Source organism: Ranitomeya variabilis, chromosome 4 (assembly GCF_051348905.1).
Source record: "Ranitomeya variabilis isolate aRanVar5 chromosome 4, aRanVar5.hap1, whole genome shotgun sequence".
Lineage (NCBI taxonomy): Eukaryota > Metazoa > Chordata > Amphibia > Anura > Dendrobatidae > Ranitomeya > Ranitomeya variabilis.
In genome coordinates, this window is record NC_135235.1 from 689,916,262 (window position 1) to 689,938,654 (window position 22,393).

The 22,393-nt window shown below is 43.6% G+C and overlaps 1 protein-coding gene across 2 annotated transcripts in view; it reads left to right on the top strand.

Annotated features, from left to right (window-relative positions):
* LOC143767663 (uncharacterized) overlaps positions 1-22,393 on the top strand; it is a 113,794-nt gene that overhangs the window by 2,368 nt on the left and 89,033 nt on the right. For both annotated transcript variants that reach the window (XM_077256129.1, XM_077256131.1), the window contains exon 2: positions 19,250-19,399. In XM_077256129.1, coding sequence (XP_077112244.1) covers positions 19,250-19,399 — 150 coding nt within the window. The remainder of the gene's footprint in view (positions 1-19,249; positions 19,400-22,393) is intronic.

The window sequence follows — 22,393 nt, forward strand, 5'->3', positions numbered from 1 at the left end:
TCAGTGTCTCAGACCCATTTATTCAAATGGAGGTGCCGGAGCAAGAAGCACCGCAGCTTGAGAAGCGGCAGCAGCCTCAGGCCATTGAAGAGACCCATGCTATCCCAGCGGCAATCTAGTGGCAGTAGTCGCGCTGGTGGAGCCAAAAGTGTTCAGAAGTCCTCAGGCCGTAAAACATCACTGGCCAGGAGGGACCCCCCCACTAACTACGGTACCATGAACCACGCATCTGGGTAAGTGATCTACGTGAAAGTTCACTTAATGATCCTCTGCCCCTCTTTATGTTCCCCCTCTCCTTACTAGGGGAGAAAATGTTCCACCATGGCCAAACACAGGGAGTGTGGCGAATGTGGGGAATCACTCCCGGATAATTATGAGAAAAGGTTGTGCAAAACTTGCATACAACGTTTAATAGAGGAAGAGGCCCCTGACCTTACGTCTACCTTAAGAGATATGGTTAGATGGGAAATCAGAAGTTCTATTAAATCCCAAAAGTCAAATTCAAAAAAGGGGAAAACAATTAGATCCCCAATATCGGACTTTAGTTCAAATTCGGATGAGCTAAGCTCAGATTCCTCTCAATCTTCCTCTTCATCCATTTACGCTGAGTCGGGACACTCCTGCTTTCCACTATATAGAATTAATCGGCTGGTTAAAGCAGTGAATAATACAATGGGGATTGAAGAGCCCCAGTCGGAGTGCTCCATGCAGGACATAATGTTTAAGGGGTTAGATAAAAAATCCCGTAGATCTTTTCCGGTGATTGATAAAATAAAAGCTTTAATTACAAGGGAGTGGAAGAAACCGGAAAAGAAAGGATCACTTCCACCGGTATTTAACCCCTTTACCCCCAAGGGTGGTTTGCACGTTAATGACCAGGCCAATTTTTACAATTCTGACCACTGTCCCTTTATGAGGTTATAACTCTGGAACGCTTCAACGGATCCTGGTAATTCTGACACTGTTTTCTCGTGACATATTGTACTTCATGATAGTGGTAAAATTTCTTTGATATTACCTGCGCTTATTTGTGAAAAAAACGGAAATGTGGCGAAAATTTTGAAAATTTCACAATTTTCCAACTTTGAATTTTTATGCAATTAAATCACAGTGATATGTCACACAAAATACTTAATAAGTAACATTTCCCACATGTCTACTTTACATCAGCATAATTTTGGAACCCAAATTTTTTTTTGGTAGGGAGTTATAAAGGTTAAAAGTTGACCAGCAATTTCTCATTTTTACAACACCATTTTTTTTATTAGGGACCACATCTCATTTGAAGTCATTTTGAGGGGTCTATATGATAGAAAATACCCAAGTGCGACACCATTCTAAAAACTGCACCCCTCAACGTACTCAAAACCACATTCAAGAAGTTTATTAACCCTTCAGGTGTTTCACAGGAATTTTTGGAATGTTTAAATAAAAATGAACATTTAACTTTTTTTCACACAAAATTTACTTCAGCTCCAATTTGTTTTATTTTACCAAGGGTAACGGGAGAAAATGGACCCCAAACGATGTTGTACAATTTGTGCTGAGTGCGCAGATACCCCATATGTGGGGGTAAACCACTGTTTGGGCGCATGACAGAGCTCGGAAGCGAAGGAGCGCCATTTGACTTTTCAATGCAAAATTGACTGGAATTGAGATGAGACGCCATGTTGCGTTTGTAGAGCCCCTGATGTGCCTAAACATTGAAACCCCCCACAAGTGACACCATTTTGGAAAGTAGACCCCCTAAGGAACTTATCTAGAGGTGTGGTGAGCACTTTGACCCACCAAGTGCTTCACAGAAGTTTATAATGCAGAACCGTAAAAATAAAAAATCATATTTTTTCACAAAAATTATCTTTTTGCCCCCAATTTTTTATTTTCCCAAGGGTAAAAGAAGAAATTGGACCCGAAAAGTTGTTGTACAATTTGTTCTGAGTACGCTGATACCCCATATGTGGGGGTAAACCACTGTTTGGGCGCATGGGAGAGCTCGGAAGGGAAGGAGTGCCGTTTGACTTTTCAATGCAAAATTGACAGGAATTGAGATGGGACGCCATGTTGCGTTTGGAGAGCCACTGATGTGCCTAAACATTGAAACCCCCCCACAAGTGACACCATTTTGGAAAGTAGACCCACTAAGGAACTTATCTAGAGGTGTGGTGAGCACTTTGACCCACCAAGTGCTTCACAGAAGTTTATAATGCAGAGCCGTAAAAATAAAACAAAACTTTTTTCCCACAAAAATTATTTTTTAGCCCCCAGTTTTGTATTTTCCCGAGGGTAACAGGAGAAATTGGACCCCAAAAGTTGTTGTCCAATTTGTCCTGAGTACGCTGATACCCCATATGTGGGGGGGAACCACCGTTTGGGCGCATGGGAGGGCTCGGAAGGGAAGGAGCGCCATTTGGAATGCAGACTTAGATGGAATGGTCTGCAGGCGTCACATTGCGTTTGCAGAGCCCCTAATGTACCTAAACAGTAAAAAAAAACCACAAGTGACACCATTTTGGAAAGTAGACCCCCTAAGAAACTCATCTAGATGTGTTGTGAGAGCTTTGAACCCCCAAGTGTTTCACTACAGTTTATAACGCAGAGCCATGCAAATAAAAATTATTATTTTTTCCACAAAAATTATTTTTTAGCCCCCAGTTTTGTATTTTCCCAAGGGTAACAGGAGAAATTGGACCCCAAAAGTTGTTCTCCAATGTGTTCCGAGTACGCTGATACCCCAAATGTTGGGGTAAACCCCTGTTTGGGCGCACGGGAGAGCTCGGAAGGGAAGGAGCACTGTTTTACTTTTTCAACTCAGTATTGGCTGGAATTGAGATCGGAAGCCATGTCGCGTTTGGAGAGCCCCTGATGTGCCTAAACAGTGGAAACCCCCCAATTATAACTGAAACCCTAATCCAAACACACCCCTAACCCTAATCCCAACGGTAACCCTAACCACACCTCTAACCCAGAAACACCCCTAACCCTAATCCCAACCCTATTCCCAACCGTAAATGTAATCCAAACCCTAACTTTAGCCTCAACCCTAACCCTAACTTTAGCCCCAACCCTAACTGTAGCCTTAACCCTAGCCCCAACCCTAACCCTAACCCTAGCCCTAACCCTAGCTCTAACCCTAGCCCTAACCCTAACCCTAATGGGAAAATGGAAATAAATACATTTTTTAAAAATTTTTATTTTTCGCTAACTAAGGGGGTGATGAAGGGGGGTATGATTTACTTTTATAGTGGGTTTTTTAGCGGATTTTTATGATTGGCAGCCGTCACACACTGAAAGACGCTTTTTATTGCTAAAAGTATTTTTTGCGTTACCACATTTTGAGAGCTATAATTTTTCTATATTTGAGTCCACAGAGTCATGTGAGGTCTTGTTTTTTGCGGGACAAGTTGACGTTTTTATTGGTGACATGTTCGGGCACGGGAGATTTTTTTGATCGCTTTTTATTCCGATTTTTGTGAGGCAGAATGACCAAAAACCAGCTATTCATGAATTTCTTTTGGGGGAGGCGTTTATACCGTTCCGCGTTTGGTAAAATTGATAAAGCAATTTTATTCTTCGGGTCAGTACGATTACAGCGATACCTCATTTATATCATTTTTTTTATGTTTTGGCGCTTTTATACGATATAAACTATTTTATAGAAAAAATAATTATTTTGGCATCGCTTTATTCTGAGGACTATAACTTTTTTATTTTTTCGCTGATTATGCTGTATGGTGGCTCATTTTTTGCGGGACAAGATGACGTTTTCAGTGGTTCCATGGATATTTATATCCGTCTTTTTGATCGCGTGTTATTCCACTTTTTGTTTGGCGGTATGAGAATAAAGCGTTGTTTTTTGCCTCGATTTTTTTTTTTTTTTTTTACGGTGTTCACTGAAGGGGTTAACTAGTGGTATAGTTTTATAGGTGGGGTCGTTACGGACGCGGCGATACTAAATATGTGTACTTTTATTGTTTGATTTTTTTTTTATTTAGATAAAGAAATGTATTTATGGGAATAATATTATTTTTTTTTCTTTATTTAGGATTTTTTTTTTAATTTTTTTTTAGACATGGAAATTTTTTTTTTTTTTTTTTTTACTTTGTCCCGGGGGGGACATCACAGATCGCCGATTTGACAGCTTGCACAGCACTCTCTCAAATCGGCGATCTTACTTCCAGCAGTGCAGGCTGCAGCTTTCATCTGCAGCCTGCTCTGCACCCGGAAGTAATCCCTGCAGGACCCGGATGCAGCTCCGCGGCCATTTTGGATCCGGGGTCTGCAGGGATACGAGGTAAGAGACCCTCGCAGCAACGCGATCACATCGCGTTGCTCCGGGGGTCTCAGGGAAGCCCGCAGTGAGCCCCCTCCCTGCGCGATGCTTCCCTGTACCGCCGGCACACCGCGATCATGTTTGATCGCGGTGTGCCAGGGGTTAATGTGCTGGGGCGGTCCATGACCACTCCTGGCACATAGTGCCGGATGTCAGCTGCGATAGTCAGCTGACACCCGGCCGCGATCGGCCGCGCTCTCCCCGTGAGCGCGGCCGATCGGCTATGACGTACTATCCCGTCGAGGGTCAGATAGGCCCAGGTCACCTCGACGGGATAGTACATCTAAGGTCTCAGAGGGGTTAAGAGGAGGTATCCATTCGAGGAAGAAGCTTCATCCTCATGGGATAAAGCCCCGAAGCTAGACGCGGCAGTAGCCGAAGCGTGTAAAAAGACCTCGCTACCTACCGTTTGAGGATCTAGGCAATTTAAAAGACCCGTTAGAAAGGCGGACGTTTTTCTTAAGGGTTCTTGGGAAACGGCGGCGGGATCTCTGAGACCAGCAATTGCAGCTACTTGTACAGCACGGTCGCTAATGGTGTGGCTTGACAGCCTGGAAGATCAACTTAAAAAAAAAGTTCCTAGAAATGAGATCTTAGCCTCCCTTCCTTTAATTCAAGAAGCAGCAGCTTTTCTTTCACACGCTTCGGCAGATTCAGTAAAATTGGCAGCCAGATCTTCAGCCCTGTCCAATGCGGCCCGCAGGGCTCTATGGATAAAGTGTTGGCCAGGAGATTTGCAGGCCAGATCAAAATTGTGTGGCATTCCCTGTGAGGGGGTGCACTTGTTTGGACCAGTACTGGATGAGCTGTTAGAAAAAGCAGGCGATAATAAAAAACGATTTCCCTTTCTAGGAAGACCCTCATACAGACGGGAATACAATAAAAGATGGTTCAACCGCAAAAGATCAAGCAGAGAAAGATCCAGATATGACAGTAACAGGAAAAGAGGTAGAGGATATATGTTTAACACCTCTCGGGACTATAAAAAGCCTCAATGACTGCTGGACCAGGTGGGGGGGAAGACTTTCAGCCTTCTACACGGCCTGGTTGAAGATTTCTAATAGCCCATGGGTCTTCAGTATTATTGCAACTGGTCTAAGGTTCAAGTTCCAAAGGTTTCCTCAAGATAAATTGTGTCTAACACCTGTCCGTTCTTCCTCTGCAGAACAATTAGCACTGGAATCGGAAGTCCAGGAACTTCAGCATAAAGGAGTGCTGGTTAATGTACTGACAATACAGAGAGGTAAGGGGTTTTATTCCCCTCTCTTCCTGATTAAAAAATCTGATGGGTCCTTCCATACCATCATTAATTTAAAAGGCCTAAATAAATTTCTCCTGGTTCCTTCAAGATGGAGTCTGTAAAGACTGCAATAAAGCTTATGTTTAACAATTGCTTCATGGTTGTCTTAGATTTGAAAGACGCCTATTATCATGTCCCGATACACGCAGACCACCAACAATTCCTTAGAGTGACAGTTTCAATTAATGGCACAATAGAGCACTTCCAATGCCGAGCACTTCCCTTTGGTGTTGCGATTGCACCCCGTGTATTCACTAAAATAATGGTAGAAGTCATGGCGCACCTTCACGAACAGGACATCTTAATAGTTCCCTATTTAGATGACTTATTAATCGTGGGACATTCGGAATCACACTGCCCTGACCAGTTAGGGAAGGTGACTTCAATGTTGCAGGAATTGGGTTGGATCATTCATTTAAAAAAATCCCATTTACAACCCTCTAAAGTACAGGAATTCTTGGGTCTTCTCATAGATTCTGGTAGGCCGCCTTCCAGATGCAAAAGTGGATAGGATCCAACAACTAGTAACTAAACTAATTAAAAAAACCATCTGTCTCTATGAGAAAGGCAATGTCACTGTTAGGATCGCTCACATCGTGTATTCTGGCGGTCCTCTGGGCGCAATATCATGCCAGAACACTACAGTGGGATGTTTTACGTAACACCCGTCACTTGTCGGGTCACCTTGACGGTATTTTTTCACTATCCACTGATTGTATACAATCTTTGCATTGGTGGACACACATACCAAATATAGGATAGGATAGTTGGGTCCAGGGACTATGGTCTCAATCTGAGCAAAATTCATCGTCCAACTTAAAAGAATTATTAGCGGTAGAATGCGCTTTAAAACATTTTCTTACACCCCTACAGGGTAGACATGTCAGATTTTTTTCAGACAACCAGGTGACCGTAGCCTACATTAACCATCAAGGAGGTACTCGGTCAGGTTCGTTAATGGATGTTGCGGATCGTATTTTTCAGATGGCCGAAAAACATCTACTATCTCTTACGGCTCTTCATATAAAAGGAAAGCTCAATGTCACGGCCGACTATCTAAGCCGCAACAAACTCGGACAGGGAGATTGGACATTGAATTAGACTATCTTCAATCAGATTGTGCAATTATGAGGGTGCCCAGATATAGACCTTTTCGCAAGCAATGAAAACAGAAAGCTGCATCGATTCTGCTCCTTAAACCCCAGGGAAAACCCATATGCAGTGGACGCTCTCTTAATTTCATGGCACTTCAATCTCGCTTATGCCTTTCGCCCTCTAAACTTAATCCCGATAGTTCTGAGGAAGATACGGGAGGACAGGGCTCGGGTAATCATGATAGCCCCATTCTGGCCCAGAAGGTCATGGTTTCCATGGCTGAGGAAGATGTCCATTTCCCAGCCTTGGATTCTTCCAGAGATACCAGATCTCCTCTCCCAGGGCCCAATTCTCCATCCACGAGTCGACAATTTACATCTAGCGGCATGGCACGGCATCTAGGTCATTACTAAGAGCAAAGGGTTTTTCTCGAGAGCTAGTAAATACTTTATTAAAGAGTAGAAAGATGTCTACGACAAACATATATGTCAGAATTTGGAAGAAATTTTTAGAGGTCTCAGGGGTACATATTGGCCAAAAATTCTGTATTAATAAAATTTTGGAATTTTTACAGAGGGGTTTAGAGATGGGTTTAGCCACAAGCACTCTCAGAGTTCAAGTGTCGGTTCTGGGGGCGCTGTACAATAGTAAGTTAGCCAGCAATCACTGGATATCTAGGTTCTTCAAGGCTGCAACTAGGTCCAGGCCAGTTATTAAGCAGAAATTGGTTGCATGGGACCTACATTTTGTACTGGCAGCTCTAATGGAAGCGCCATTTAAACCTATTGACACTGTCCCGATTAAGATCCTATCTTTTAAAACGGCCCTTTTAGTCGCGCTCACATCCGCGAGAAGGGTTAGCGATCTACAATCCCTATCTAGACAGCCTCCATACATGCAGTTTAGAGAACATAGAGTTATCTTGAAACCTGATCCTCTTTACCTTCCAAAAGTAGCTTCAAAATTTCACAGATTACAGGAGGTGGTTTTACCTTTGTTCTGTTCTAACCCCACTAATGATAAAGAGCGAAAATTCCATTCGCTAGATGTAAGAAGATGTCTTCTTAAGTATATTTCGGTTACTAACACTTGGAAGAAAGCTAATTCCCTATTTGTATCCTTCCAGGGAGTTAGAAAGGGACTTAGAGTGTCCAAAAACACATTAGCTAGATGGATCAGGGATGCAATTTCTTTGGCTTATTCAGCAGGTGGTGTGCAGATCCCGGAAGGTATAAAAGCTCACTCAACTCGAGCCATGGCTACTTCCGGGGCAGAAAGATCAGAGGTGTCGATTGAAGACATTTGTAAGGCGGCCACATGGTCTTCTCTATCTACTTTTCTTAAGCATTATAGACTAGATTTGGGTAGCTCCTCCGATCTCACGTTTGGGAGAAGGGTGCTTGAAGCAGTTGTCCCTCCTTAGTCTCTTTTACTTCTCTGAAAGTCTCTCGTGGTGCTGTCATGGCGACTGAATAAATACGTAAGCTACTTACCGGTAGCTGTGTTTTTCAGGAGCCCATGACAGCACCCTTATATTCCCTACCCTCTCTTCTTGTGTGGGTCAACACCTTCTTTCCATTAAGTCCTAAGTTTATTCACTGGGTGAATTGAACCATGTTTTAAAATTGTTTATATGCTACTAACCTAGGAGGTCCTCTCATGCTCTAAACCAACTGACGAGGGAGAGAGGTGCCTCCCTTTTATGTCTGTAGGTTTCCTGTCCCTGAAGGGCGGATCCCCTCTCTCGTGGTGCTGTCATGGGCTCCTGAAAAACACCGCTACCGGTAAGTAGCTTACGTATATCGCCCACTCATCAATATGACTGGTGCCAGAAGAAAATAGTGATAATCAAAAGCACTCAGGCAAGCAAAAGTTGGTGAGTACATATAAGGTGGACCAAGTGTGATACACCTGTGATTGTCACTTCTCAACATTGTCTTTAAATTAATTGCTGTTTTTACTGTTTGTCTATTTTCTATGTAATTTGAATAGTGCTGTTACTTAGTTCTATTCCTCCGAATTCTATAGATGTATTTTTTGTTTTTCTTGTCCACATGTAGAATTTTCCATTTCTTCCCTGGGCCAGGACAGAGCCTTTTGGTACCCCACTTGAAACACTATTTTAATTCGATGTGCAACCATTTATTATCACTCTTTGATTCATAACTGGCTTAGTGATCATACTCAATCTAACTGTAGCCTTATCTATCCCATATATTTTTTTTTTAAATTAGTTTATTAATTTCAGAATAAAACAACATTACACATATTTGCATTTGTCATTGTCAATTATACCATAGGATACATATAATTGCAGAGTTTCATCTTATCCAAAGTTTACAGGGCAATAAACTGTGCATGTAAATCACTAGTACCTTATAAAATACCTATTTTACAACTTTAACTACTTTAACCATCTATAGTAAGTCGAAAGGAAATCATACGTGAATCCTGCTCTACAAGCGATGCCCCCAAAACCACACGTCCACCTCCTTGTGTAAGTATCTAGTCAGTGTAGACTATAGAGCATGATAAGAGGAATTCCATCTACCCCAGATCTTTTCAAATTTACCTGGACATCCTCTATTTTGGTACAGTGTTTTTTCATACGGGATAATCGAATTTACCAAATCTATCCAAGCCCTGAGAGTCGAAGGGGGGGGGGGGGAACCACCCATCCACCTTAACGCCAGCACCTTCCGTGCCATGAAGAGGGTTTCTCGAAGAAAGATCCTAGTATAATGATCCCAAGTCTCCGTATCCCACACCCCGAATAAGCAGGTCAATGGCTCAGGCGGGACAGGAATCGACAACAAAGATGTTAGTAGTGTCGTCACCTCTTTCCAGTAATGTAGAACCACCGGGCACTTCCAAATCATGTGGATAAAATCTGCATCATGTGTATGACACCGTAAGCAATCTAACGAGTGGAGGCGACCCATTTTGAAGAGTCGTGTCGGGGTCAGATAAGTCTGATATATAATATATAACTGGGTCATCCTATTATTTACTGATGGAGAAACTTTAGTTGGAGACTCCAGAATCTCTTCCCATTCCTCTCCCAGTATATCGGGAAGAAGTCCCTCCCACTTCCCTTTGATAGAATTGACGGTGGAACCAACTCCCACAGATAATAAATATGTATATAAAGAAGAAATAAGTCCTTGAGGGCCCTGTGATTTGAGGATACCTATCAAAGGTAAAGATGAAATCGCCCGACCTGTACCCACTCTTCGTATGTGCGATTGGAAAGCTGACCTTAGCTGTAAATACCGGAAGAATTGAGATCTTGGGATGTTATAAGTATTTTGTAGTTGTTCAAAGGATACAAAAACCCCCTGGGCATGTACGTCACCTACCGAGAGAACACCACACGAAATCCAAAAATCAGTAGATGGGTGATTCAGTAGCTCTAGGAAACAACTATTGTTCCACAGTGGCATTTCGGCTACTATATCTACAAATTTAATAACTCTTTTAATTTGTCTCCATATTAATCTCGCCAGTCAGAGTAAAGGTAGCAAACGAGGAGTACTGACTTTCTCCATCTCCAAGAACCCCAGTGGACAATCAATCCGGGCAGAATGAAGTAAATGACTCTCAGAATTAGGTAGAGAGTTATTGGGCATCCATTTGTTTATCGCCTTCGCTTGTCCGGCAAGATAGTACAAATAAAAATTTAGCAGGGCCGCTCCACCCCCCTTCTTCGGGCTCTGCAGAGAAGATAACTTAAGTTTGGGCCTAGTTTTTCCCCATATAAAGGATGTGATTAAGGAGTTTAAATTTGCAAAGAAAGACTTGGGTATTGATACAGCACTATGTTGAAAACAGTAATTAAGTTTGGGAAGCAATATCATTTTAATTAAATTAATGCGGCCTGCAACAGAGAGAGGGATTTTGCTCCAAGTTATAAATTTAGATTTGACCAAATCCAGTAGTGGATAAATGTTAAGTTGTAGGTCCAACCGACTACATTGAGACATATGGATACCTAGATATTTGAAATTAGAGACGAGAGAGTTTCGAGATAGGGCATTGGAGCATGAGATAGAGGCATCAGAGCAGATTTATCCCAATTTATATAAAGACCGGAAAATTTACTAAATTTATCTATGGTCGTTATTAGTTGTGGTAATGTTTCTTCTATTTTATCTATAAATATTATCATATCATCGGCATAGAGTCCTATGTTATCCACACGGTCCGCAATATTTATTCCCTTAAGATCCATAGAGGATCTTATGCGTATTGCCAAAGCCTGTATCACAAGGGCAAAGAGGGCCGGGGACAGAGGACATCCTTGGCGGGTTCCTCTATGCAGGGCAAAAGAATCGGAAATGGAGTTATTCACAATTATACGCGCCCTGGGATTCTTATATAGTGTGTCTATCCCTCTAATAAATTTATCCCCAAAACTGTATTTTCGTAGACATGCAGAAAGGAAAGGCCACTCGAGAGAGTCAAATGCCTTGGCCGTGTCTAGCGATGCTAGTGCCCAATTATTATCTGGCTCTAGAAAACTATATTGAATCACTGATTGGACCCGCCTGATATTGATGGAAGTGCTTTTCCCAGGCATAAAGCTGGTTTGATCTGGGTGTATAAGGTCTAGTATGATCGTATTCAGCCTAGTAGCTAGAATTTTGGTAAAGATTTTATAATCTACATTCACCAGTGATATGGGGCGATACGATCCACACTCCAGAGGGTCATTCCCCTCCTTCTTAAGTACAATAATATTTGCATCATAAAATGTTTCAGGCATGGAGTCACCCTCCCATATACTCCGGAGTACCTTCAGTAAAAGTGGTGCCAGGTGACCTCGATATTTCTTATATAACTCAACGGGAAATCCATCAGGTCCAGGGGCCTTCCCAGTGGCCATATCTGTGATAGCACGCTCCACTTCCTCCAAAGTAAACTCGGCCTCCATAAAGGCTTGTTGGGCTGGACTCAGCGAGGGGAACGTTATGTCCGATAAATAGTCTAAACATTCAGGGACACCAAGACCACTACTAGACTTGTATAATGATTTATAGTAATCATGAAAACACCGTAGAATTCCCTCAGTAGAAGATATCAATGCACCATCAAGTGCCCGGATTTGTAGTATTGTATTAGAGGTGTTATGTTGGCGTACTAAAAAGGCTAGAAGTGTATTGGCCTGATTTCCCAATTCGAAGTAGGATTGACGGGTAAAGAATAATTTGCGTTTTGATTTAGTGTCTATATATTGAGTATATAACCTCTGGGAAGTAAGCCATTCGGCCCTGTTACCACTGGTTTGACTAGTCACATATGCGGCCTCCGAGTCTCTCAGCCGTCGCTCCATCTCTTCATCCTCCCCCGCCGTTGTCCTTTTGATATAAGAAATCATGGAGGACAGACATCCCCTTAGGTATGCTTTTAGAGTATCCCAAAACAAACCAAGATTTGGAGGGTCTGGATGGGTAGAGATAAAGCAGTTCAGCTGATCAACCGTTCTATCACTAGAGTCTATTTCAACCAGAAGGGATTCAATTTCCAGGGTATATTATTATTTGATTGACCGTATTTAAGTTTAAGAATAGCTGGACTATGATCCGATATCCCCCTATTGCCATGTTCAACACTATCCACCCACAATGCCAGACCCGTAGATCCAAATATGTAGTCTATACGAGATAGAGACCTCCTAGTTGATGAATGGCAAGTGTATTCCTTTATCTCAGGGTGACATGTTCTCCACAAGTCCAACCATCCACTACCGTCCATAAACAGTGCCAGTTGTGAGGGGGACCGGGGAGAAGGCCCCCCAGATATCACGTCGTCTCAATCTATCCATGGAATTATCCATGACTAAATTAAAATCCCCCATACAAATAACGCTAGCATCAGGATAATTTAGGGAGAAACCCATTGCCATGTGAAGAACCGATATATTAGGGGGGGGGGGGGGGGTTATAGGCACATAATATCACATATTCCCGTGTGTTAATAAAGACGTGCACAAAAACAAAGCGACCCTCGGGATCTCGTCGTGCCTCCCTAGCTTCCCATCTAACATTCCTATGTATCAGCAGAGAGACCCCTCTTGAATAGCTGGTATGGAATGCGTGAAGGGACCACTGCACCCAGGGCTTTTGTGTACATTTAACTGTGTCTCTGGTCAGGTGTGTCTCTACAAGAGCTACCACATGGGGATGATAACATTTAATCTGCGAAAATACTTTGATTTTCTTTCGGGGAGTCTTAATACCCCGTATGTTCCACGTCATGCATATAATCTCAGACCCTATATCCACACTTAGAAAAAGGAATAATATACACCATAACCTGAACAGGAATCAGGGACATCTCGCAGAGCACAAAATTACCAATGGCGACTAGCAAACATATCAAATAATCAAAACTGATGTAAAAACCTATACAAAACAAAACTTGAACAGTGGAGGAGTAGAACCCTATACTACCTATAGTCAGATAGAAAAGGGGATACCCTCACTGGAACCAGCGTCCGGTATTGTTGATAAGCTCAGCACCAATACGGAGAGCTCCAATTTGTGTTGCCATTAGACAAGTAGAACAACTCAAGAGTCCGGTATATTAGACACCTTGTATGACCGCAACCATTCGGCTGCCTCCGCCGGATCTGTAAAGAACAAGGAAGAGCCTTCATGGACAATGCGGAGCCGAGCAGGATAAAGCATGGAATAGATGATATTTTTATCCCTGAGCTGCTTCTTAACCTCCACAAACCGAACCCGCTGTTTTTGGAGCTCCATGGAGAAGTCAGGGAAAATTGAAATTGTAGCGTTATTGAACTTAATAGGGCCCTTCTGCCGCGCCAAGCGAAGAATCGCATCCCTGTCTATGCAATTGAGGAGACGCGCCAAAAAAGGCCGGGGCGGAGTTCCGGGGGGGAAGAGGCCTCCTTGGGACCCTATGGGTCCGCTCCACAGAAAATGTTGAGGAGAATCCATCTCCCAGGGAGGTTTTAAGCCAGTCCTCCAGAAATTGCTCAGGTTGCTGACCCTCTGATCGCTTCGGCAGGCCGATGATTCGAATGTTATTGCGGCGCAATCTGTTTTCAAGGTCATCTGCTTTTTGTTTCCAGGCATTCACAGAGCCGGCAGCCTTTGACAACTTAGCTTCCATAGGGGTAATGGTGTCCTCTATATGAGACACTCTCGTTTCAACCTCAGAGATACGCCCTCTCATAGCTTGCATATCATGGCGCAGACGACCCACTTCAGTATGTACGTCCTCTATCTTTTCAGTAAGAGAGGATCTAGTGAGGGCCATGGCCTGCATTAATTGCTCAGACGCTTGTTTAAGAGTCAGTTCGTCTTGTTCTCCCTCATTACTGTCAGAGAGACGATTTTTCCATTGGTTCTGCGTAGGATTATTTCTGAGAGTGCGTACATTATCAGAGGCATCCTCTCTGGCATATTTCCTTAATTTGTCAGCAGCCCCAGCACCTTTGGAATGATGCATGGTGATCAACAGAAGGACCCCACAAAAGGATCACCCTTGTAGTTATGGCTAGTCTGTTCCACAGCAACAGTCCCGGCAGAGTTAAATACCGAAGCAGATCCCAAAAGGTTACTGGCCAGGCAGAAAGGTTATCAGGGGTTTTGAAGTAGCAACTGAGGATCCGCCCAGGCACTGCGCCCCGAAGCAGCCCCACAGCCCTCACAGGTAGAGCAGCAGGGAGGGGGTTAATCCCTCCAGAGTTATGGCGCCAGCAGGAGTTTATCTGATTAGAGGGGTACAGGGCCCAATCTTCCAGGGCACACACTGCACCGCCCCCTACTATTTCCGGTCACCAGCTCACCTCCTGAGCTGCACCGCAAGTGTATTATAAAGCGCCGCTCTCCTTGCTGCTGGAGTGCGCGCTGCAGTAATATCCGCTGCCTCCCCGGGCACCGCCGACCACTCCAGACCCCTGCACCTGCAATCTGGCATTCCTCAGCGCTCCCTCGCTGCAGCGCAGGTATCTGCTGTGTCTCAGGGGAGAAGCACCCGACTGGCGCTGTGTCCTGCCCGCCAGAGCGCGCGTTCAAAGATGGCCGCTGCAGCCCAGGGATTCTGCCGCCCTTCCAGGCCACCTCCGCGTCCGACGTCCCAGGGCTCCAAAACCGCCGGTCAAAGAAGCCACCGTGCTCCTGAGGTCCCGAGAGTACCGTTCCAGCCAGTACGGTCAGTGAATCAGGGGTTCTTTATGGCAGGATGAGGATCAGGATGGCCGGAGCTCCACGAGGTGCGTCCTCTCTCTAGTGTTGCATAGCCACGCCCCCCATCTGTCCCATATTTTATGGACTATTTACTTTCTGTTTTTCACTCTGCCGGAAAAGGCTGTTTTATTGTTTGCTAATGCTGAGCAGGATATGAAGTTCTAATAAACCCGTCTGGACATTTTAATGAACCCGCTTCCTGTGCCTACCTCAAGTGTAGCTGAGTGTTTGAAACCCCTACAATTGGTGGAGAATGGGGGCAGAAATCCCAAGGGGCAGTGTGACTGATGCAGAGATATCATATATCCTGGATGACTGCAGGAGGGAAAGTCAACAACATGGAGGCAATGATAAAGCAATTGGTGCAGGATAATCTCCAGCAGCAACAGTAGTAGTGGCAACAGCAGCATAGGCAGCAGAAGGAACTGCTAGCTGAGGCGATCCATTGTGGCAGGGCAACCGCTCCAACCCCAAGTCCGAGTGATGAATCACACATGAGGAAGATGGTAAGGAGAGACTTGCAAAAGATGACCACAGATGATGATGTTGAGGCGTTCCTGACTGTTTTCAAAAGGGTGGCGGAACTGGAGAAATTGCCTCTGGAGGAGTGGGCGAAGGTTCTGGTGCCATAGCTAACAGGAGAACTGCAGAAGGCCTATTAAGACCCGGTCTTGCAGGATGCAAAAGAGTATGCTAAGTTGAAGATGGAGTTCTTGGCATGTTTAGGAGTGTTTCTGACTGTCAGGGAATAAAGAGTGCATCACTGGGTCTATTGCAGTGATAAAACTCCCTGGTCCCAAATATTCGACCTCGTACTCCCCGTCCAAAAATCATTGCAACCTGAATCTTCCTCCCCAGCACAAATGGTGGAGACAACCCACAATATTATATGAACTATTTACTTTTTGTTTTTCACTCCCTTTTAACCCCTTTCTGATATCCGGCGTACTATCCCATCCATGTGGGCTGGGCCCGTATGACCTTGGACGGGATAGTACGTCGAAGCCGATTGGCCGCGCACAGGGGTGGTGTGTGGCCGATCGGGGCCGGGTGTCAGCTGATTCTCACAGCTGACACCTGGCACTAAGTGCCAGGAGCGGTCACGGATTGCTCCCGTCAATTTAACCCCTGGAACACTGCAATCAAACAAGATCGCAGCATTCTGGTGGCATAGAGAAGCATTGCACAGGGAGAGGGCTTTCTGCGTGCTTCCCTCAGAACAATGCGATGTGATCGTGTTGTTCTGAGGTTCTCCCTGCCTGCAGACCCCCGGATCCAAGATGGCAGCAGAGTCCTTCTGGGTCCTGCAGGGAGGTGGCTTCTCAGTGCCTTTCTGAGAGCAGGACCTGAGAAGCATCCTTCACTGCCTGTGATATCGCTGATCTGACACAGTGCTGTGCAAAGTGTCAAATCAGTGATCTGACTTTGTCCCAGTGTGAGATATCACTGTATAATGTAAAAAAGTTAAAAAAAATATTATACTGTGTAAAAATATTTTTTTACATTCCTAAATAAAGAAAAAAAAATATTGTTCCAATAAATAAATTTCTTTATGTAAAAAAAATACAATAAAAGTACACATATTTAGTATCACCTCATCCGTAACGACACAACCTATAAAACTGTCCCACTAGTTAAAGGGAATCTGTCACCCCCAAAATCACGGGTGAGGTAAGCCCACCGGCATCAGGGGCTTATCGACAGCATTCTGGAATGCTGTAGATAAGCCCCCGATGTATCCTAAAAGATGAGAAAAAGACCTTAGATTATACTCACCCAGGTGCGTTCCCGCTGCTGGTCCAGGTCCGGCGCTTCCCATCTTCATCAGATGACGTCCTCTTCTGGTCTTCACGCTGCGGCTCCTGCGCAGGCCTACTTTGTCTGCCCTGTTGAGGGCAGAGCAAAGTACTGCAGTGCGCAGGTGCTGGGCCTCTCTGACCTTTCCCGGCGCCTGTGCACTGCAGTATTTTGCTCTGCCCTCAACAGGGATGTATCATCTTTTAGGATACATCGGGGGCTTATCTACAGCATTCCAGAATACTGTAGATAAGCCCCTGATGCCGGTGGGCTTACCTCACCCGCGATTTTGAGGGTGACAGATTCCCTTTAAACCCCTCAGTGAACACCATAAAAACTAAATGAAAAACGAGGCAAAAAACAATGCTTTATCATACCGCCGAACAAAAAGTGGAATAACACACGATTAAAAAGACGTATATAAATGGTACATGGTACAGCTGAAAAACGTCTTGTCCCGCAAAAAACGAGCTGCCACACAGCATTATCAACAAAAAAAAAAGTTATAGCTCTCAGAATAAAGCGATGCAAAATAATTATTTTTTTTACATAAAATAGTTTTTATTGTATAAAAGCTTCGAAACCTAAAAAAATATAAAAGAGGTATCGCTGTAATCGCACTGACCCGAAGAATAAAACTGCTTTATCAATTTTACCACACAGAGAGCGGTGTAAATCCCCACCCAAAAGAAATTCATGAATTGCTGGTTTTTGTTCATTCTGACTCCCAAAAATTGTAATAAAAAACGATCAAAAAATGTCATGTGCCCAAAAATGGTACCAATAAAACGTCAACTTGTCCTGCAAAAAACAAGACCTCACATGACTCTTGTCCAAAATATGGAAAAATTATAGCTCTCAAAATGTGGTAACGCAAAAAATATTTTTTGCAATGAAAAGCATCTTTTAGTGTGTGACAGCTGTCAAGCATAAAAACCCGCTATAAAAACCCACTATAAATAGAAAATCAACCACCCCTTTATCACCCACTTAGTTAGGGAAAAATAATAAAGTAGAAAAAATGTATTTATTTCCCATTAGGGTTAGGGCTAAAGTTAGGGTTGGCGCTAAAGTTAGGGTTAGGGTTGGGTGTAAAGTTAGGATTTGGATTAGGGTTGGGATTACTTTTACGGTTGGGATTAGGGTTAGGGGTGTGTCAGGGCTAGGGTTGGAGTTAGAATGGGGGTTTCCATTGTTTAGGCACATCAGGGGCTCTCCAATTGTGGCATTGCGTCCGATCTCAATTCCAGCCAATCCTGCGTTGAAAAAGTCAAATGGTGCTCCTTCTCTTCCGAGCTCTGCCGTGCACAGAAACAGTGGTTTACCCTCACATATGGGGTATCCGAGTACTCAGGACAAATTGCACAACAAACTTTGCGGTCCAATTTCTCCTGTTACCCTTGGTAAAATAAAACAAATAGGATCTGAAGTAAATTTTTGGTGAAAAAAAGTTAAATGTTCATTTAAAAAAATATATATATCTATTCCAAGCACCTTCAGCACCTGAAGAATTAATAAACATCTTGATTGTGGTTTTGAGCACATTTAGAGATGCAGTTTTTAGAATGGTATCACTTTTGGCTATTTTCTATCATATAGACCCCTCAAAGTGACTTCAAATGTGATATGGTCCCTAAAAAAATGATGTAAAAATGAGAAAGCACTGGTCAACTTTTAACCCTTATAACTGCCTAACAAAAAAAAGACATGTAGACATGTGGGAAATGTTACTTATTAAGTATTTTTTGTGACATATCTGTGTGATTTAAGGGCATGAAAATTAAAAGTTGGAAATTTGCGAAATGTTCAAAATTTTCGTCAAATTTCAGTTTTTTTTTTTCACAATTAAACGCAAGTCATATCAAATAAATTTTTCCACTATCGTGAAGTACAATATGTCACAAGAAAACAATGTGAGAATCATCGGGATCCGTTGAAGCATTTTAGAGTTATTACCTCATAAAGGGACAGTGGTCAGAATTGTAAAAATTGGCCCGGTCATTAACATGCAAACCACCCTTGGGGGTAAAGGGGTCAATGAAATAGCTTCCTGAGCCTACACGTGAAAGCAAATTACAATGTGGGGAAGACGGGAAACCTTCATATAGACGGCTGGTGGTGATGGAGTCAGTGCCGGACTCTGGCGAAATATGTTTCTAGAGCCGTAGTAGAAGATGAAGATGTTTTCCTCATCATGAAGTAGTTATTTCTCCTGTCACGTGTAATGAATATCTCCTGCATTGCTAATGCCGATTCCAGTGACGGTAAATGATACAAGAATTAGCGTTATGGAAGATGAGTCTATGAGAAACATATTCAGCTGCCGACTCCGAGGAAGAAACTGCTTGTTGTCTATGGCCTAAAATATATAGGTTTTATTAGTAGATGTAAAGAATAAAACTAAATACTGTAAAATAATAAATCTCATATGTTTCCCTTATTATCTCTAGTAATTGTATTATTACCCAGGATTTTTATGACGTTTCATCAGCTCGTGTTCTTCTCATTCAGGTCTCTACAATATCGGATCCTCTCCGTGAAGATCTTCTATATATGAGAATTTTCCTGATTTACCCATCAAAGATGAATATGGACAGAGACAAAATGGTGGAGAGGATGTTACACCTCACCCTAGAAATCCTCTTTCAGCTTACTGGAGAGGTGAGCGATTCTGGTGACGTCACATTACATCATTCTAAGGCTAGTTTCACATTTGCGGTAGAATCCGCAGCATTTATGCCGCAACCTGAAATGCACGATAAGCCACGTGCAAACTCAGCATTTTTTAGACTCATATAGTATCGCATGCTGTAAAACGCAACGTTTACATGCTTTTTCATGCGTTTTGCATGCGTTTGTGTTTTCTGTGTGCATGGTGGAAAATTTAACAGGAGAAAAATCTCAATAAACAGACATCGCCAATGGGACAACAGTGGGCGTGTAATATTGGATATCTTTATATAGACTCTTGGACAGCTGAAATCTTCAGATTTTGCTACTGTATCCTGTGTCATGATGGATCTTCGCATGGAGAGCTTTTATTTCAACCTGGATTTGAGTATCAAGCTGTTTCTTTCCTATGCGTTTGCTTGGGAGCAACAAAGAAATCGAGAAAGACAGAAGGACACTGCGTCGGCGTTTTTGGAGACACCCCATTATTGAACTCCGGGAGAGCCGTGGAGTCAACCACACGCTATATGGTGAGCTTATTGCCAACCCGGACAAATTCACAGAATATACCAGGATGTCTCAAGAGACTTTTCAGGATTTACTTGGTCGTGTCCAAGGAGCCATCCGGAGACAGGGCACACAGCTCCGTAGAGCGATTCCTGCAGAGGAACGGCTCCTGGTCACACTAAGGTACGTAATAATTCTAAACAAATTTTTTCTTTTTTTTTTCTTTCAGATTCCTGGCTACCAGAGAGATCTTATCATCGCTCCACTTTCAGTACCGGCTTGGAATTTCCACCTTGTCTGGAATAGTTGCGGACACCTGCCGGGCTTTGTGGAACGTTCTCCGGGATGAATTTATCCTCCTACCCACCGCGGACATGTGGGTGGAAATTGCCGACAAATTCTGGAGAGTGTGTAATTTGCCCAACTGCTTGGGAGCGGTGGATGGAAAGCACATACAGATTATCAAACCCGCCAGATCTGGATCGGAGTACTTTAACTACAAGAAATATTTTTCTGTAGTGCTCATGGCAATAGCAGATGCGGACTGTCGCTTTATCGCCATGGACATTGGAGCCTTTCAAGAACTTGGATATGGGCCTACGTGTGTATGGCAAAAATTTTAATTTTCCCCTGTCACGACCTCTCCCCAACACTCAAGGCCCACCGATGCCATTTGTTATGGTTGGGGACGAGGCCTTTCAGATGTGTGAAAACCTACTGAAGCCATATTCCAGTCAGAACTTGAACCACACTAAAAGGATTTATAACTACAGACTGACCAGGGCCCAAAGAACAGTTGAGTGTACCTTTGGGATTCTTGTCTCAAAATGGCGCATTCTTGGGACAGCCATTAATCTAAAAGTGGAGACAGTCGATGAGGTTGTCAAAGCCACAATTACATAATGGCTAAGGAGTGACCTAACATTGAACTGGATGAACCAGTTGCAAAGCCATTGCCAGATTACCAGCATCACCCTCTGCGGTTAACCATTGAAGTCGCCCACATGTGGGACCAATCTGCTGCCTATTTTGTTTCTGACATCGGACGTGTGGCATGGCAAGATAATATTGTGTAAAATGTGCTGTTGGGTTTGGGTCTGTACCAGTTATGTTTTAAATGTTACTAATATTTTTTGTTAATAAACAATGTGTTTTGTCTTTCCTCTAAAAACCACTTATGTTGTTAGTGGTTAGGTAGTTGATGTCATTACATCATGAATCTCTTCTGCAGTATCTATTAAAGCGCAAACTGAAGAAACGATGGAGGTATAATGCAAAGCAGATCTATACTCACCAGTTCATGTGTGAGAAATAGTGACTTCATGATGCACAAAACCCAGCCTCATGAATTCACTATTTCTGACACCTGTCCAGGTGAGCATAGATATGCCTTGTATGACCTCCATTGTCTCTTCAGTTTGTGTGAAATAGATTACGTAGACTGAAGAGAAAATGGAGGTTATACAAGGCAGTTCTCTACTCACCAGGTCAGGTGTCATAAATAATGATTTCAAGACGCAGAGTTTTGTGCATCATGAACTCACTATTTATGACACATGACCTGTTGAGTATAGATCTGCTTTATACAGTATTACCGCCATTGTCTCTTCAGTCTGCGTCACATAGATTAAGCAGACTGAAGAGATTATGGAGAAAATACAAGTAACATTAGTTTTTGACAACTCATAGCTCCATACCAAACACACAAAGCTGCAGTGTTCTAATTAATAACTCCTGGAGCTATGAGGTGGCAAAAACACAAAGTGTATGGCCAAGTGTGTTTATTCGGCGGATGGTGTGTGTTACACAAATAACCAATCAGTATTGGGGCAAAAAACATTGACATTTATTTAAAAAAAAAAAAAAAAATTAACTGCTCCTGCTTGGGGTAGAGAGATGGAACTGGGTGTGTGTAGCTGTGAGGCCTGGCTGGCTGAAGATGACGCAGGGGTTGCAGAAGAAGGGGCAATTAGACTAGTGGGGTCAGGGAGTTCAGGGATGGTACTAGAGGCATGGGAAGGCAGAGACACACTGGAAGGGCGAGACAAACCTGACATCACAGACACATTGGGAGGTGAGGGGGGGGAGGGATAGCGATAGTCCACTGTTTTTTCTTTTTCCCTTTTTGGGATCGGTGCTGCAGTCTGGGGAGCCTCGGTGGGCTCATTTCTTGCGGCCCGGTCATGGTGGCCAACCTGTCAGGGTCCGTGTGCTGCTTCTGCATGGTGGTGGTGAAGGCCATGCCAGGGTCCGGCTGCTGCATGGTGGTGGTGGTGGTGAAGGCCATGCCAGGGTCCGGGTGCTGCTGCTGCATCCTGGTGGTGGTGAAAGCCATGCCAGGGTCCGGGTGCTGCTGCTGTTGCAACTGGGACCTGGTGGTGGTGGCCGACCTGTCCTGGGCCTGGTGCTGCTGCATGCTGGTGGCAGTGGAGGATGTCCAAGCAGGAGCAGCAGTTGGCATGGTGGTGGTGGTGGGCT